The sequence below is a fragment of the Asterias rubens genome, chromosome 17 (genome assembly GCF_902459465.1).
Source record: "Asterias rubens chromosome 17, eAstRub1.3, whole genome shotgun sequence".
Taxonomy (NCBI): domain Eukaryota; kingdom Metazoa; phylum Echinodermata; class Asteroidea; order Forcipulatida; family Asteriidae; genus Asterias; species Asterias rubens.
In genome coordinates this window covers 12,248,057-12,265,482 of record NC_047078.1, presented here as the reverse complement: position 1 = coordinate 12,265,482, position 17,426 = coordinate 12,248,057, and the positions used below count along the sequence as shown (strand labels likewise).

At 40.0% G+C, this 17,426-nt stretch overlaps 1 protein-coding gene across 1 annotated transcript; it reads right to left on the bottom strand.

Annotated features, from left to right (window-relative positions):
* Positions 1 to 2,471: 2,471 nt before the first annotated feature.
* On the bottom strand, positions 2,472 to 14,469 carry LOC117301573. The gene is made up of 5 exons (XM_033785601.1): positions 14,280 to 14,469; positions 7,038 to 7,404; positions 4,470 to 4,939; positions 3,455 to 3,888; positions 2,472 to 2,934 (listed from the first exon to the last, which is right to left on the bottom strand). Exons 2-5 carry the CDS (start codon positions 7,366 to 7,368, stop codon positions 2,487 to 2,489), a joined length of 1,683 nt encoding a protein of 560 aa, XP_033641492.1. The 5' UTR covers positions 7,369 to 7,404; positions 14,280 to 14,469; the 3' UTR covers positions 2,472 to 2,486.
* Between the last annotated feature and the right edge of the window lie 2,957 nt (positions 14,470 to 17,426).

Here is a 17,426-nt window from a genome sequence, read left to right as displayed (position 1 = left end):
TTAAACTTCGATAACCAGTTGAGCTCCAAACTGTCACAGATTTGTTATTTTCTGCATAAATGCACTGTAACAAATAAACAATTCCAACATTATCCTGTAAAATACTTTTACATAATTGGTATGTCATTCGGTGTACACAATTTCAGTCAAAGCCTAAGGACGAAACTTTAGTATTTACGTGTTCTTCCATTCTTCCCAAATACAGCCATGTTGTATCAGTACACCTATTTGTTATTCCTTTGTACTGAATGTATTCAAAGAAAAAAATCAAAAACTTTAGATATTTTACAATTGTTGTAATCGAAATGTACTGTTTTTTTTCTGTAATTATTACTGCACATTCGTTTTTAGGTAAGCAGCAACTGTTTTTTTTTTTACTTTTTTTTTTTTGAAATTACATACATACATACATGTGGTTTAATGTACTACTAACAGATACAAAACAGCCCACAGACTTATACCCCCGTTCACACATAGACGCCGCTTCTACTAAGATGGAAAAGTGACCGAGAGCGTGACCAATCGCGGGCAAATCGTGTGCCAAACGTGGGAGGATCTCCATGGGCGTGGTTTTGTTGGGGTGGGATGCTGCACTCTCTCCCACGCTTATTTTGCGTACGCGGGTCGTAGTCAACGTACAATAAGCGGGCAACATCGTGGGCACGTCATTATCGTGCAAGCAGCGTGTAGCATCGTGGTGTGAAATAGTCAGTATTGGTAGTGACAGCGAGCCAGAGACACTTTTTACGTACAAGCAGTAAAGTTGGGCAGAGTCAAACACTTACCAAATTGCTGGATTTTGACTGCCCCGACTCTGAGATTGGGGTGATTGATGTGACCTTCGTAAGGTCGCTGTGTGAACGGGGTATAAAGCACAACCAATATACTGTATAACATTCACAGAATGATATTATGCAGTTCAACTTCGGATGAAGTTTTACCTATGGTTGTGATATTAATTATCAATTTGTCTACATTATTGCATATTTTGCAATCAAAATATATAAAAACTTCAAATATTATTATAATCAGCAATTTTCTTCTATAATTTATACACAGAAAATCCCAACAAATTACATTTCTTTGGCAGATTTCATAAATTTGTCACAATACTATACCCCATTATGTGGAACAGCTTTGACACCCTGCCTTCAAACTTGCATATCTGTATTTTCACCATACAAGATTCTGTTAATATACAAAACATCAAGTAAAATTACCTAAAACTTACTGAGAAACAATTCTCGTGTATTTTTGCAAACAAATGCTTTCTGTAAATTTACGGAAATCTTCCATTTGTACGTGTATAAACACTTTTTAAATTAATGTAAATTTACGAAATGGAAAAAACAATAGTGATTTTCTACTATTTTTGTTTGTAATTTTGCAGAAAATAATATGCCAGTAATATTACAGTGTACACCAAGAAGCGAGAATACTGGTCTTCGACAATTACCATTTGTGTCCAATGTCTTTAAGTTTGGGGACAAACTTGCTGAATTTAGCAAATTCCGTCTTATGCTTCCTTAATTATTACTTTCATGAGTTAATAAAATGTATCAATACAAACTTTTATCAGCAAAACCTTTATGTATAAGCAGATTTACAAAGTCATCTGGAAATAATTGTTGTATTTGTTCAAACATAAAAGTATGTGTTTAGTAGCATTAAAACAATTTTTTTAGTAATTGTTTGTCACGACTTATATGTCTAAAAAATAGTTCAAGTTGTTTGGGGTTTGACTCCGCCCACCCTTTTTGTGACGTCAATCGAGGCAGACTTTGCCTTGATGCATAGAGTAAACACACGTGCAAGTACTTGCAAGTCCAAGTCATTGAGTTTGTACTTTTCAAAAAAGTTGTTTTCTTGCATTTGTATTGCAGCTGGACGCAGCAAAACAACTAAAGATGGGGTTAGTCTGCATGGCTGGTCAGACTCACAAAAGCAATAGTGGCTAATGGTCCGGTCCGACATCTTTGTTCAGCACTATGCAGCATTTTCTCTTCAAATATCGCGCCTCGATTGACGTCACGAACAGCGCCCTCTCGGGTCGGGGCCTACTCTTAATTGGTAAAAAAGATAAGAACTAATTTTTTAGAACCTTAGTTAACTGTTTATTCACATTCCACTCATCAAAACACCTATATTAGTAACACAAGCTTTATTTTGACCAAATACCACTTCCTGGTGACTTTTAAAGTAACCTCGTATGATGTTTGTTTTGTAATACTGTTTGCCTCTTGAGTTCTTATACGGGTTTATCTCAACGTATTCACAAAATTAAACCTATTTATTAACCTATAGCTCAATGTGACGGTATTAGCTCTGCAGCCAACAATACCCTAACACTCCTTCTCTAACAATAAAGTATCGTGGGTGAAAAAAACTTCAGATTTGTATCAGTCTCTACATGGGAAGACACGGAGACAAGTTTGTAAATCCATTGGGCGGGGTTAGACTTCTGATTTGTACCAGTCCTTTTATGGTTACTTCTCACGAAGTATCTCATCTCGCATGGCTGGGATGATACCTTTACGGAACGCGGTGTCCAGAAGCTCCTGCGTGGTCTTCAAGTTCGGATACTCATTCAGGGCCCACTTGAGGTAAACCAGAAACTCACTCCAGTCGACCTGCCCGTCCGCATCCATGTCGATAGCCTGTAGAGCCTGACGCGTTTCTGAACAGCGGTAGCAGGAGAAGTATGGTGCCATGAAGCCATTGTAGAAGGAATCAAACTCCAGCATGTCATCTCCCTGCACTTCGTCCTTCATGTCCCAGATGTCCCAAGTCTCGCGGATGTCCTTGATCAGGGTCTCCGCATGAATACTGTTGAGCTCCATCTGCTCGATAGCGTCCCTCATTGTCTCGGTGATTTTTCCACCAGACCGGTCGAATAACACCGAAAGTCCCACAACACTCATGTATTCTTCCTTTCTGTAATAGAAAGCCACATAAAGCTTAGAATTAAAACAAAACAAACAAATGCCGAAGATTTAAGTAGAATGTGACCATTATTGGATGGACGTTCGAGCACACTGATCTCAAAGTCCTGGTCACCATGCAGGGTCTGGGCCGAATCCAGGCCTTGACCTGTGTCCCTGAGCAAGACATTGCTTCTCCTGTCAGCTCAAGCACACTGAATTCTAAGTGCTGGTCATCAGGTGCTGGGCTGAAACCAGACCGTGACATGTGTCCTCGAGCAAGAAACTTGTCAAAAATTTATTGTTTCCCTGTCAGCTATTAAGAGCAGAAGGGACTTGTACCTCAATGTGCGTGATAGCCAGAAGGCCTTTTTGGGCTGAGCCGACTTTTTTGTTTTCTAGGTGTTATGTGTGCCTTCTGCCCTGAGCGGTCTAGCTCATTCGAGGTCTTAGGATTCTTTTATACTCTCAACCGAACTGAAATGGAACGAGTTTAGTATATTTAATGGCAGCTTGAACCAAGCCTAGCTTACCGGTTGCTCTTAAGATCTTCCAGCATGACCTCTTTCATCTTATGCGCTATTTCGGTTGTAAATTGCTCATCTTCTCCGAAGAGCGTGACCAGTCGCATCTGTATCATCTCATCCGATGCCAGAGGTGTTATTCTCTGCGGTGCCTCCACACCAAAGAAGTCCGCCAGGTCGAAATCCTCCTTGGCCAGATTGAAGACAACGTCCAGAGACCTCTCGCCGTACACTGGCTGCTTCAGATGGGGTCCTTCTCCAGTTGTGATCTTGGTTACATTAATGGCAGCCTTCCTCAGGTAGGTGCAGTTGTACTTCTGAAGGACTTTCTTGTTTCCCTGGCGGATGAGGTTCAGCATGGTCACGCAGGTGGAGGCGTTGCCCAGGGCGGCGCCCTCGATACAGATACTACCCCACGTGCCGTCACAGCCATTCATTAAACCCTGTCAACGTAATCATAGATTGTGAATTTTTATAAACTCTCATGTAAAATTTCCCTTATTTAAAAAACAATGTGTGTATGCAATGTGCCAGACACATAAGGCCTGAAGGCCACCTCAAGGTATGGACTACAATCAACTATTTCTTTTCCAGGGGCCGTTGCCACCTACTCCTGATCTGAACCAGATCTGAAACTTTACAGTCTATACGGATGTTGGCTTGGGCTGGCAAAGCAGAAATCACTACCTCCCTAACTTTTCGAAGCAATCACGATTAATAATAATAATATACAGCACTTAAAGAGCGCACAGTATCAGACAAAGAAAAATGCCATTCAAGGGCACTGGTTCCCAAAGTAAAGAGTCCAGAATTTAAGATATTTGTTTGAAGAGGTGTATTTTGAGATTAAGTGTCTTGCTGAAGGACACAAGTGTCACGGCCGAGACTCGAACCCACACTCTGCTGATTAAACACCAAAGTAAGAAACCGCTAGGGCATGACATATATATTATGATAATTTAAGCCATGATCAATGGTCCTTAGGTAAAAGTTTAAAAAAGGGCCAATACAAAACCCGTCTTACCTCTAGTTGAGCTGCGTCAGCGTATCCGTACTTCTCGTGCACGTGCACCAGCAGTTTCCCGGGCCATTTATGCATATTCATGATATGCCGGATATACTTTGCCCATTCACCACACTCCTCCGGAAGGCAGGACCCCTTGGCCTCTTCAAATAACACTCCGAACGGTCGGATGTCTTCAGGCAGTTTGGCCAGGTACTCTACCAGCTTGAACACCCTGATTGGGTGGGTGGGCATGACATCTGTCATGTCCCTCAGGTTGATCAATACCTTGGCGTCCTTGTTCAGGTTCTTCTGGACCCATTCGATCCACTTCTTGATGAGTGAACACATGTCATCCATAGTGAACTTGGTGAAGTCATACACTCCATCACTGAGGTCCACCTCCAGGATGGTGTTCCACAGTCCTAGGCTCTTGAGCTTCCTCATTGCAATGGGAACCGTCTCTGTGTCTGGAATGCGGTTCTTCTTATCTAAAAATACAAAAGTTTACATGTGTCAAATATTTTTTAAGTGTGTTGACTTGAGAAGCATGAAGATACCCCGCAAATCAAAGGATTTTTGCTGGTGTACTATTAAATTTAATAAACGCTCATCTATTAAGTGACACAGAAGACATACATGTAGTTTCCAAGATGGCGGTCACCTTGTGACTGTCAAGGGCGGCATACAATATAAGTGATAAGCAAATTGTCTATCATTACAGTTGGGTCCTTGTTGATTTACCCAACCAGGGACCTTTACCCAACCGGAAACCTTAATAACTGTGTACCTACCCACCGGGGACCTTTACCCAACCGGGAACCTTAACTAACTGTGGACCTACCCAACCGGGGATCTTTACCCAACCGGGAACCTTAACTAACTGTGGACCTACCCAATCGGGGACCTTTACCCAACCGGGAACCTTAACTAACTGTGGACCTACCCAATCGGGGACCTTTACCCAACCGGGAACCTTAACTAACTGTGGACCTACCCAATCGGGGACCTTTACCCAACCGGGAACCTTAACTAACTGTGGACCTACCCAATCGGGGACCTTTACCCAACCGGGAACCTTAACTAACTGTGGACCTACCCTATCGGGGATCTTTACCCAACCGGGGACCTTAACCTTACAGGGAACATTTACCAAACCGACCTACCCGACCGGGGATCTTCACCCAACCAGGAACCTTAACTAACCGTGGACCTACCCGACCGGGGATCTTCACCCAACCAGGAACCTTAACTAACCGTGGACCTACCCGATCGGGGACCTTTACCCAACCGGGAACCTTAACTAACCGTGGACCTACCCGATCGGGGATCTTTACCCAACCGGGAACCTTAATTAACTGTGGACCTACCCGACTGGGGACCTTTACCCAACCGGGAACCTTAACTAACCAGGAACCTTAACTAACTAGGAGGTGCGCACCCAGGGGGGGGGGGGGCTCGGGGGCTTGAGCACCCCCCCCCCCCCAACTTCCCCCACCCCAAGAGGGTCCCCCCCCCCCGGAAAAAAAAAAAAAAAAAAAAAGGGGGGAGAAAGAGGGAAGGAAAGAAGAAGAAATGAAAAAATAATAATGGGGGAAGGGAGAACTGGGGAAAGGAAAAAAGCCGAGGGAGAAAAGTCCAAAATGCGTGTGTAGTTTTTGGTTTGTATTTCCGGTGGAAGTATTTTCTTTTCTTCCTTTGCCATTCGCATTTCCCCCCTACCAAAATAACTCTTTTATCTGGGATATTCGATAACGCGAGGTGCGAGGTGAAAGATTTTGGACACATCTGATGCAATGATCATATGACAACTCCCTTGTAATTGTGTAAACTTGCAACAATAACATATTAAGCATTTGAAACCCGTTGTCCAGGATAGAATATATCTCACGTCGCTCTTGGTCGCTCCGGCATTCAATGGTTTTCTAGTACAACACTTAAATTTGAGAAACGCCGGATAGTAATGTTTTTTTACCCGCGATGTTTACTGAATATGCAAACGAAACCAAATACCAACCGACCCGATCGAATGTTGATCACCACGCGTTGCGTCTTGTCCACATTCATTTTAGTCGGCTATGTTCAGTGATTAAAAGGTCTGCAATCCTACCCTTAACAAATTACACATCACATTTATGCCCTGGTTAAAGTTATAATTTTGGTTTTGATCAGTAATCTTATAAAAATTATTATTATGCGACACCACTTTTGCAAAACAAAGGTTTGTCTGTAGGTTCTGGGTTTGCCGCCTCCTTATTCATGGAATTTGCCGCCCAGTGATGAGAAGTAGGTAGCACCGCCTATAATGTTCTCTTTTCAACCACGTCCGCAGCATTACTTTTTAAAACAAAAACCTTTGCTGAATTATTGACTGATTTTTGCAGTTCGTAATTATAGACGATACATTTATATGAATCAGAAGTGCTTAAAAAGTATATTTTTCTTCTAAATGTATGCATACAGAGGCTTTATTTTTCACCCCCAAAACGCCAGAAAGCTCAGAGATATGGACCCCCACACCAGGGCTTGGCCCCTGACCGTCCGTGAAATAAGGTGATGTCTCATTAAAAAAACGTGGAAGGTACTTACGTTCTGTTATCTCGGAAAACGCGAAGAGATTGTTGCGGTCCTCTCCTTTCTCTACGAGTTGCTGGATGAAGACGTCATCTACCCGGGTCATATGGGAGAAGGATGCTACGATGATGTTAGTGAAGCCACATCGCCTTACTTCATCATAAATCTGCCACTTGCTCTCCAGGGTGTGGCCCCTGAGCTGCCCAACGGTGCTCTCACGGATTGAGTTGTCCAGAACGAACAGATCAAGATCTCGGAGAACCTGGAGCTTCGCCAGGTCTTTCTTGATGTCCTTTTCATACTCTTTGGCCAGATCCTGCATGGTTGTGATGCAAACTTGCTCCATGGTCCTAGGAAGTTACTTGGCTAGAGATGTTGACACCTGTGTTCAACGGTGATGTTGCAATTATAGAAACATTTGACATACTGCGTAGCTTTTATACTAACTAAACCGGTTGTCCTACATTTCCAAATCATCACTTCCCGGGCAATGAAAAAGAAACCGGTGTGTATTTCACAGTCACTACTTTCTGCTCAATGAAAGGAAAAGTGATGGAGGGGCGGTTTGGTTGGCTGTCACTTTCCAGAAATCGACCATCACAGTAGGGCACTGGCTCAAAATAATTGATTTTTTTTTAAACAAAAATTTACTTGTAACGAGCAATGGAGAGCTGTTGCTAGTAAAAAACATTGTGAGAAACGGCTCTCTCTCTGAAGTAACTGAGAAAGATGTAATTTCTCACCAATGATAAAAGAAAAACTCAGCTAAAGCCTTTTATTTATGTGCATCTGAAAGCACACAAAGTTGTGCAACAAGGTTTTTTTCTGTCATTATTCTCTTGCAACTTTGATGACCAATTGAGTCAAAACTTTGACAGGTTTGTTATTTCATGCATATGTTGGATACACCAAGTGAGAATACTGGTCTTTGACAACTACCAAAGGTGTCCAGTGTCTTTAAAGAAACATTACATACATGATTTTTGCAAACAAAACAGTTGCTGGCAGTCTAAGCACTTTATGTAATCATTCATGTAATTATACTTGACAACCTGTAGAAATTTTAAAGCCATTGGACACTTTCGATAAACAGTATTGTCCAAAGGCCCACACTTCATGTATCACAACTAATATATAAAATAACAAACCTGTGAAAATTTAGGCTCAATCGGTCATCGGTGTCGGGAGAAAATAACGGGAAAACCCACCCTTGTTTCCGCACGTTTCGCCGTGTCATGACATGTGTTTACTATAAATCCGTAATTCTCGATATCGAGAATCGATAATTGTTTTAATGTTTTCTCAAAAAGTAAAGCATCTCATGGAATAATAATAGAATCGATAATTGTTTTAATGTTTTCTCAAAAAGTAAAGCATCCCATGGAATAATAATTCAAGAGAAGCCACTTACCATTACCTTCTGTAAACCCTGTAACTTATTTGTAAATCTGTGAACTTATATTTTTTGTTCTTTTCTGAAAGTGTATAATGGCTTTAAAAGTGAAAAACTGATAACACATTTTGCATGACATCGGTTAAAAAAATTGAATAAAACGCTCACTGACCAAAATAAATCCAAGCGGGAAATGAGTTATAATTAATTCGCATCAAAAAATTACATTTCAGACGAAAATATTCAAGGGATTTTTTTTTATACTATCATCACCATCATTGGACCGTGTAAATTTTATGTAAATCTGTGATCGTTGACGATTTTTTTTAAAACTATTGTGTAATGTTCCTTTAGCTTGAAATATAAGACCACGTCCTGTTTGTAACTTCCGTGTGAATTTAGGACATACATGCAGTGTTTACAGATGGTTGTCGTGTGGATTTTGTTATCGTGTTTTTGGTGATTTTATTTTCATATCATTGTGTAATGTTCCTTTAACTTGAAATATAAGACCACACCCTGTTTGTAACTTCCGTGTGAATTTAGGAAATACATGCAGTGTTTACAGATTAAGTTGTCGTGTGGATTTTGTTATCGTGTTTTGGTGAATGTTCTTTTAGTTTAGAGGGCTGGCGTGTCAGGCGATATTGTGCCCCCCCCCCCACACCCCACGGTGAACTGTGTTCAAAACGCCTTTGGTGATAGCACCCTATTTGAACATGCCTTCTTTTAAAGGCACTAGACACTATTGGTAATTACTCAAAATAACTGTTAGGATAAAAGTTTACTTGGTAAAACGAGCAAAAACAAAATTGTGAGAAACGGCTCCCTCTGATGTAACGTATATTTTTTTGAGAAAGAGGTAATTTCTCACTGAAATATTAAACAACTTCAGGCGTGAACACTGTCATTACGCATCTGAGAGCCAACAAACTTGTGCAACTTCCATTAAGTCCAAATTTGCACAGGTTTGTTATTCTATGAATGCTGATCTTTGACAAAAGACAAAAAAACAAAACAAAAATACAAATACAAAAATACAAATACAAAAAGACAAATACAAAAATACAATTACAAAACAGGTACATACAGTGCCTTTAAACTAATCTACAACAAAAATGGTTAGTTTTTCACGGCAAATTTCAACAAAAATCAATTCATATTTAAAACCCGGCTCATTCATTATCGTTTCCAAATTAATGTTCCGTTATAATCAGAATTCATCAGTCAAAAAGAGGTGATTAAATTTCACCAGTTCAGCATTCAATGGCCAAATAAGATCATTCAAATTCAGAAGGTCACAAGACTCATTCAACTTCGTAAAAAAAAAAGCCAGCAGCAAGAGCTGGTCAACCAATAAAATATTTCGTCAAGTGTGAATAGATTAAATAAAAATTCAATCTAAAAATTGTCAAAGTATAGTTTTGAATGTAAATGACAAAGAACATAAAAGAAGTTATCGACTTGATAATGTGCAAGACATTTTTTCACAGGATCCGATGATTTGCATATAGAATAAGTATTAAAGGCAATGGACACTATTGGTAATTGTCAAAGACTAGCCTCCACAGTGGATGCATCTCAACATACGCATAAAATAACAAACCTGTGAAAATTCGAGCTCAATCGGTCATCGAACTTGCGAGATAATAATGAAAGAAAAAAAACACCCTTGTCACACGAAGTTGTGTGCGTTTAGATGATTGATTTCGGGATTTCGAGACCTCAAGTTCTAAATCTGAGGTCTCGAAATCAAATTTGTGGAAAATTACTTCCTTCTCGAAAACTATGGCACTTCAGAGGGAGCCGTTTCTCACAATGTTTTATACCATCAACCTCTCCCCATTACTAGTCACCAAGAAAGGTTGTATGCTAATATATATTTTGAGTGATTACCAATAGTGTCCACTGCCTTTTTATGTAGTTCTAGAAAAAGCTAATTTATAGTATCATTTTTTCGCGACTCCTTCCGCTCTTTTTGTCTGTCATAAAAACTTTAATTCCTAGTCTTTCCGATATCCTTTGTTTATCCTACCTTCCGAGTAATCTCATACTTTCGTTCCCCATTGTCGGTCTGAAATTTTTAATCTCATATTTACTAGTACATCATACTACATCATATTTCCTTTGTTTCATTTCTTTACGCTACTAAGGGGGAATGCAAGAATTTGGTTGTATGCCGATGATATTGAATAACTTATTGCTGAAAATGGCCGGGAAAACCTAAACATTTGGTTATTAACATTAGTATTATAGATGCTTTAATTGTTATTATTTATTCGGCATAAAAAGAAAAACAACACAAAACATACATGGGGGAAATACAGCAATGCCAATGGCACATGCTCGGAATTAAAAAACGAAAGCAAATAAATAACTGTTACTCAGAAGCCTTTTTTAAGTTCCACGAGTGTTCGGCTTTCTGTCAACAGTATGGGGTTTTCGGTGTGTTTTTTTCTGTGTCTTCTTTAGTTAAGTAGGGTAGCATTTTGAAAGGTGACAGTTTGAAATGTGGTTTTTAATGATGGAAAAACAAACCAAGTCAAAAGTTCCGAATGTTGATTTAGATAACCGAAACTAAAAGTAAGGGATCAAAGTTGAAAATCATCGATGATGTGCAGGACAAGCTGTTGTAATTCAGAAGCTTATAAACTCTCAGAGTTCAATGGAGTAACATTTTAAAGGCGGTGGACACTATTGGTAATAACTAAACATAATTATTAGCATGAAACCTCACTTGGTAATGAGTAATGGGGAGAGAGGTTGATAGTATAAAACACTGTGAGAAACGGCTCCCTCTGAAGTGACATAGTTTTCAAGAAAGGAGTAATTTTCCACGAACTTGATTTCGAGACCTCAGATTTAGAATTTGAGGTCTCGAAATCAAACATCTGAAAGCACACAACTTCGTGTTGCATTGGTGTTTTTTCTTTCATTATTATCTCGCAACTTCGACGACCAATTGAGCTCAAATTTTTAAAGGTTTGTTATTTTATGATTATGTGTCTCATTAAAGACACTGGACACTATTGGCAATTGTCAAAGACTAGTCCTCACTGTTAGTGTATCTCAACATATGCATAAAATAACAAACCTGTGAAAATTTCAGCTCAATCGGTCGTCGAAGTTGCGAGAAAAAACATCCTTGTCACACAAAGTTGTGTGCTTTGTGATGCTTGACTTCGAGACCTCAAATTCTAAACTTGAGGTATCGAAATCAAATTCGTGGAAAATTACTTCTTTCTCGAAAACTACGTCACTTCATGAGCTATTTCTCACAATGTTTTATACTATCAAATTCTTCCCATTATTCGTAATCAAGAAAGGTTTTATGATTATAAACTATTTTTTAGTAATTACCAATAGCGTCCACTGCCTTTAAGAGACAAAATGAGAAATCAAGAAATACGCAGGCAACTTAACATGAGCACAACAATAACAAATGTAGTGACCAGACGTCGCCTAAACTGGTTTGGCCATGTCATCAGAATGCCAGCCTACAGGCTACCCAACCTGGTCTACTATGTACAATGACTTCAACACTCCACGCCAACAGGGACGCCCACCATTGCGCTGGAAGGTGCAAATCCAGGAAGATGCCAAAATTCCACTTCATGAGGCAGAGCACTTAGCTAAAAATAGACATGAATGGGGACGGTTCTCAAAGGAGGCCAAGGGTCACCCAGTCCTAAGCAGCTAAGCAAGTAGTAAGTTATTTTATGCATAATGTTGAGATACAGCACGTAAAAAGAGTAGTCTTTGACAATTACCAATAGTGTCCATTGTCTTTAAACATAACTGTTTCTGTTTGTAAGGTGGTTGTTTTAAAGGCAAAGTATACCGTAATTTGTTGGAACTGTTCGTAGTTTTAATCTTATTATAATAGAAGTAGATGTATACAAAACAATGAAACTAACCAGTGTACATTTTCATTTCAAAAGATGGTCGTGTTTTTTAGACATCTCCTAAAATCCACGCTGGAAATACGGTATTGGTAATTACCCAAAATAATGCTTAGCATATAAACATTCTTGGTAACGAGCAATGGCGAGTTTTTGGTAACACCGAACATTTCGAGAAACATCTCCCTCTGAATTAACATCGTTTTTGAGAAAGAGTTTTTTTCTCACTCAAGTAACAAAATACTTCAGCTGAAGCCTTTTATGCATCTGAAAGCACACAAAAGTATAACATGCACCATGGAGGAAGGAAGAGAAGGATCTCGGACGAAGGGACTTCAAAAGCCGAACCCGTGGTACCGCGGTCGTTAAACGACACCTCGTAATCACCCACATACCTAACACAGACAATGGGCGACCTGGCGTATGTGAGTTTGCGCGTGCGCACTTGGTTCTTCACTCAACTGTGTAATGGTGTCGTATGTCGTATGGATGTAATACAGAAGGAAACAAACTTTTTTGAGGCCTGATAAAAAATGTGCACACTTGTGCCCACCAAATCGAAAAACACAATTGAATACCAACCACCCTCGTGTGCTATTACCCAAATTTTGAACCACCGCTAGTGAGCGGAAAGTCACAAAAAATGTAAAAAATATGCCATGATGTTTCCGTGAAACACCACAAACGGTAAGTGAAAACGTGTATATTCACAATTCTTGTCTCCAATGATTCAACTTTACACGAAGGCAATGGCGCAGTCTGGCGGTACCACACCTTCTGTACAAAGAGATCTAATCGCGCTCACTAATCGGCCGTCCAGCTGGAGGTCTCCTATCTTTTTCCACTGGTCAGACAGGGGCATTGTCAGGGTATTCTTTTGTTACTCTGCGGTTTTGCTAGGCGTTCGAGCTCCTTCTCTTCCTTCCTCCATGAATGCACCAAGTGTGTTTTTTATTTCATAATTCTCTTGTAATCTTGATGACCAATTGAGTCAAATTTTTCACAGTTTAATTATATATTGGGATACACCAAGTGAGAATACTGGTCTTTGACAATACCAAACGTGTCCAGTGCCTGCCAAACATGTTAGTGACATTAGAACCCACCGGGTCTGCAAACCAGTAGACAGAAAACGTTATCTTAGTTATTAAAATGACTTGATGATTTTATTTTGCAAAAACAGGTGAAACCCTTTAAGTTCTATCGACATTGTGGCCCCTTACAGGCAGCATGGCTCAAGGACTCGGAATCTACACTTTTAGAATACTTCAAAAATACTTGACTCGGATTGTCGAGCTTTAATATACTTTCTACTGGCTTGTGCAAGAAAATACTGCAGTTTTACAGTGCAAACACCTACTATAATTAATATTTAAACAAAATTGAAAGTTAATACATGTATTTGATTTTTTTTTCAGACTGTCTGGAAAGTATGTGAGCTTTGCAAAAAAGTGTTAAATCAAAATAGAAACTATTTATCTTTGTTTCCTGGCTGCAGACCGGTAGGGCAGCCGTCTAAATCTGACAGGGCACGGTCATCGCAGGGTTGATAAGTCTTGAACCATACTATTAATAATTAAGTAACTATGTACTTTCCATACTTGTCTAAATCTGAATTATATAGCTGACGTAGGAGACTAATCCTAGGGAAAACTCACACACTCAGGTAGAGAATGAAAAAACAAATCCACTCACTGTAAAAATTATCCGTATTTTAACGGACCTCCGTAAAGTGAAATATTCCGTAAATCTCGCCGTTATTTTACGGACTTTCCGTAAATGCAAATACTAGTTATGCTAGTCAGCGTAATTACAAAAGACAACGTTTGCCCAAACACCTACACATAATAAAGTACATGTAAGTACATACTTAGTTTCAGCCACAATGGTGTCCATTACCTTTAAGATGACATGGATGTATAGTGAGTTGGGGGAAAGGCAACAATATCGAGTGCTACTCACCAATCCAAGTCCTGTTGTTACTAGCGTTGCACAGACTGCAAAGCTGAATGAAAAAGAAGTAGAACTTCGAACTGTTTATAGCGAAAAAATCAACCAAGTTTCGTTTTCCCCCGTTTTGGGTCTCTTTCAAGGGGGCTGCATTGATCACGTGATTGAAAACGATCGGTCGTTTTTAATAGCATTCCATTCGACAGGCTTCTTTTTAAAAACTCCTTTCTGATTAATTATTTGTACTTTGTATACCATTTGAATGAAATTCTGAAGTGGTTGCAGAAAAAAAAAAATTATGCAAGTTCGCCCCAAACAAGGCTAAAAGCCACTCTAGGTAAGGGGCTGAAGTTTATAGTTCCGTAATTAGGAGAATTCCAGGAATATTTTTACAATGACATACTAAATCCGGGTCCGGGAGCTCGTCTGAATCCAAGATGGCGTCCAAAATGGCCGTTTTTTCAATGATCTTACCATAACTATGCAAGCAGACATGATGTAAATACAAGCTAAGCCTAAAATTAATCGTTATTAGGCACAAGTTGTTATTTTATAACTCATAGTTTCTAGAAACCATGATGGCGTCCAAATTTACTATGAAAACCTCAATGGATTGTTTTAGACTACAAAATAGTCAATTTCAGTCAAAATCTGACTTTCCTCATCCTCAGAAATAGAAACTGACGAAAATAGATCAGATGGAGCTGGCAGCTCATTGGATTGCGTAGCGCCACACTGATTGTTATTGCACAGTCACACACGTAAGTGCCGCTGATAAATTTATTACATCCAAAAAATAATGAACATCCAAACACGCACACCGCATGACTGGTTGTTCGAGCAACGCCCTGTGTGTAGACTTGATTCAAGTCTTAGATTGCGGTTATTCTTCTGCATCTCAGCCACGAAAACGCCCCCACATCATCAGCTATCACGCGCCTAGACTGGGCTGCCCCTGTCTTTATCCGTATTCACGAGCCTCGAAGAATGACGTCGTACGTTCAGGCTATCACGCGCCTAAACTCGCAATAGGCTAAATGACGAAGAAAGATCACAAGAGGGCACTGTTTGTAGCGGCTATCAGGACGACTAAAAAGCCACGATCAAAGACTTGGAAGAAAGTCTACCCTGTGTGTACCACAGAAACGCTAAGACTACCTTGTTAAAAATGCACGACATCTGCAGAAACGGACCAATCAGAACGCTTTATTATGGCCCCATATTTAGCGTGTTGTATTTAGCGTGTTGTATGGAAAAAAAGCCCCCGATTAGACTAAAAATGAAGGCCAAGTTTGGACGCCGTCTTTTTATTTAGATGCTTATGAGTTATAAACTCTCGAAATAATGGCTCTATTGAATTCCTTATAAGTCAAAACCTATTTTTGACAACTAATTTATGTTACCATTATGTCAACAGTTGCATAGTAATATAAATCTTTGAAAATGGCGGCCATTTCGGACACCATGTTGGTATGTATAGATTCTGGTGAGTTATAACATCTCAAAATAATTAATCTATGAATTCCTTGTGCCTCAAAACATATAAACTTACACTTTATTTGTATTTCTAGAAAGTTTCGTTGCATAGTTGGAAAGGTTTGAAAATGACTTCAATATTGGACGCCATTTTAAATTTCGAAAAGGACTCCAGGGCCACAATGACTTCAGGTATGTTAGTCTAGGCACATTCATGAAACTATCCTGAAAGTAATATCAGCTTGATTGAGCTAGATCCGGGTTCAAGCTCAACGTTCCTGATGGCCTACTTGCCATTTCTATGTTGTCATTTGGAATGACCTGCCGAATGTTCAAGAACTTTTAGTATGTCATTCTATAGGCACATTCATGTAACTATAACCTGAAAGGAAATCAGCTTATATTGTGCTAGATCCGGGTTTAATAGATGGCCTACTTGCCATTTCTATGAATATTAGATTATAGGCCAATTCTTTGAGCCTCGCTACTCAAGCCACACAGTTCAAACACCATGTGTCTATACTTGTCGTATGTGGTAATAATTATGTTTTTGTACTTTGGAAAGGCCTGCCCAATGTTCAAGAGCTTTTAGTGTGTTATTCTATAGCCACATTCATGGAACTATAACTTGAAAGGAAATCAGCTTGTATTGTGCTAGATCCGGGTTAAAGCTAACTCCATTAATTGGCTTAGGCCCTTGTCGTTTGAATGAATATGAAAATGTTTGTATTTTCTATGTTGACTGTACCTTTAAAGCCATTATACACTTTGTCATGGTCCAGAGTAAATGGTCCAGAGTAAATATCCGTTTTTTTTAAATAAGCGTTGGGATTAAAGTAACAATGGAGTAATGTTTCTTTATTTAAGTATTTAATACTATACGTGTAGAATGTTATAGATTTCCTTAGTGGGGCGAGCACATACTTTAAGTTTGGGGTGAGCAGTCACGCGTGTGTTAAACTTGTTAATCGGTTGGAACTTTTCTTCGTATGCCACACAAACACCTGTTTTGCAGACATGAACAGAATATTGGAATTCGCAGAGTTTGGAAAATGCTGAGAATTCAGGATTCACTATATAAGGAAGGATTGCGGCCATCCTCGTCCCTCACATTTTTATTTCTTCAGTTTCGGGGCGGAGGTCTGCAGAGTAGCAGAGTTGAGTGGGCGGAGATTCCCTCCGAGTATGCCCACGTTGGCGCGGCATTTTTAATTGCCGAACTGTGATGTTCGACATGTGTTAGTTTCGCCGTTCCTGCACGGATCAATCCGTGAAGCCTCCAGTAAAGTTCGTCGCTGCCGAACCATGCAGTAGGCTGCGGTGGCTCTTCAATGACGGGGAGTTTGCACGTCGACGAGGCGGAGCTGTGACTTCCCGAGAGCGTCGAACTTTACGACACACAGACTCATGACTTGGGTACTGTGTGAGTCTTCTTTTCCTCCGAGCTGCGGTCGTCGGACTTTGTTGTACCGGTTGCGTGAAGCAACGACGGTACGAAAGCAGAGAGCACCGAGGGGCCGACCATTTTTCCACACCGGGTTTCATCACATCGCGTACCTTGGAAGGACGACAATCTACGGGGACATTTTCATCAGAATAGGCGAACACTGGTCTTCAGCTCTCTCCGAGAGAGTCGAGGTATAGCAGAGGCTGTTGGGTCTTCAACCCTATTTTGCCTGGGCT

Coding starts and splice junctions, on each gene's coding strand:
- LOC117301573 (XM_033785601.1), bottom strand. CDS start 7,368: ATGGAGCAAGTTTGCATCACAACCATGCAGGATCTGGCCAAAGAGTAT. Junction 4,940..7,037: donor GTTTTCCGAGATAACAGAAC/GTAAGTACCTTC, acceptor TTGTATTTTTAG/ATAAGAAGAACCGCATTCCA. Junction 3,889..4,469: donor CTGACGCAGCTCAACTAGAG/GTAAGACGGGTT, acceptor TTACGTTGACAG/GGTTTAATGAATGGCTGTGA.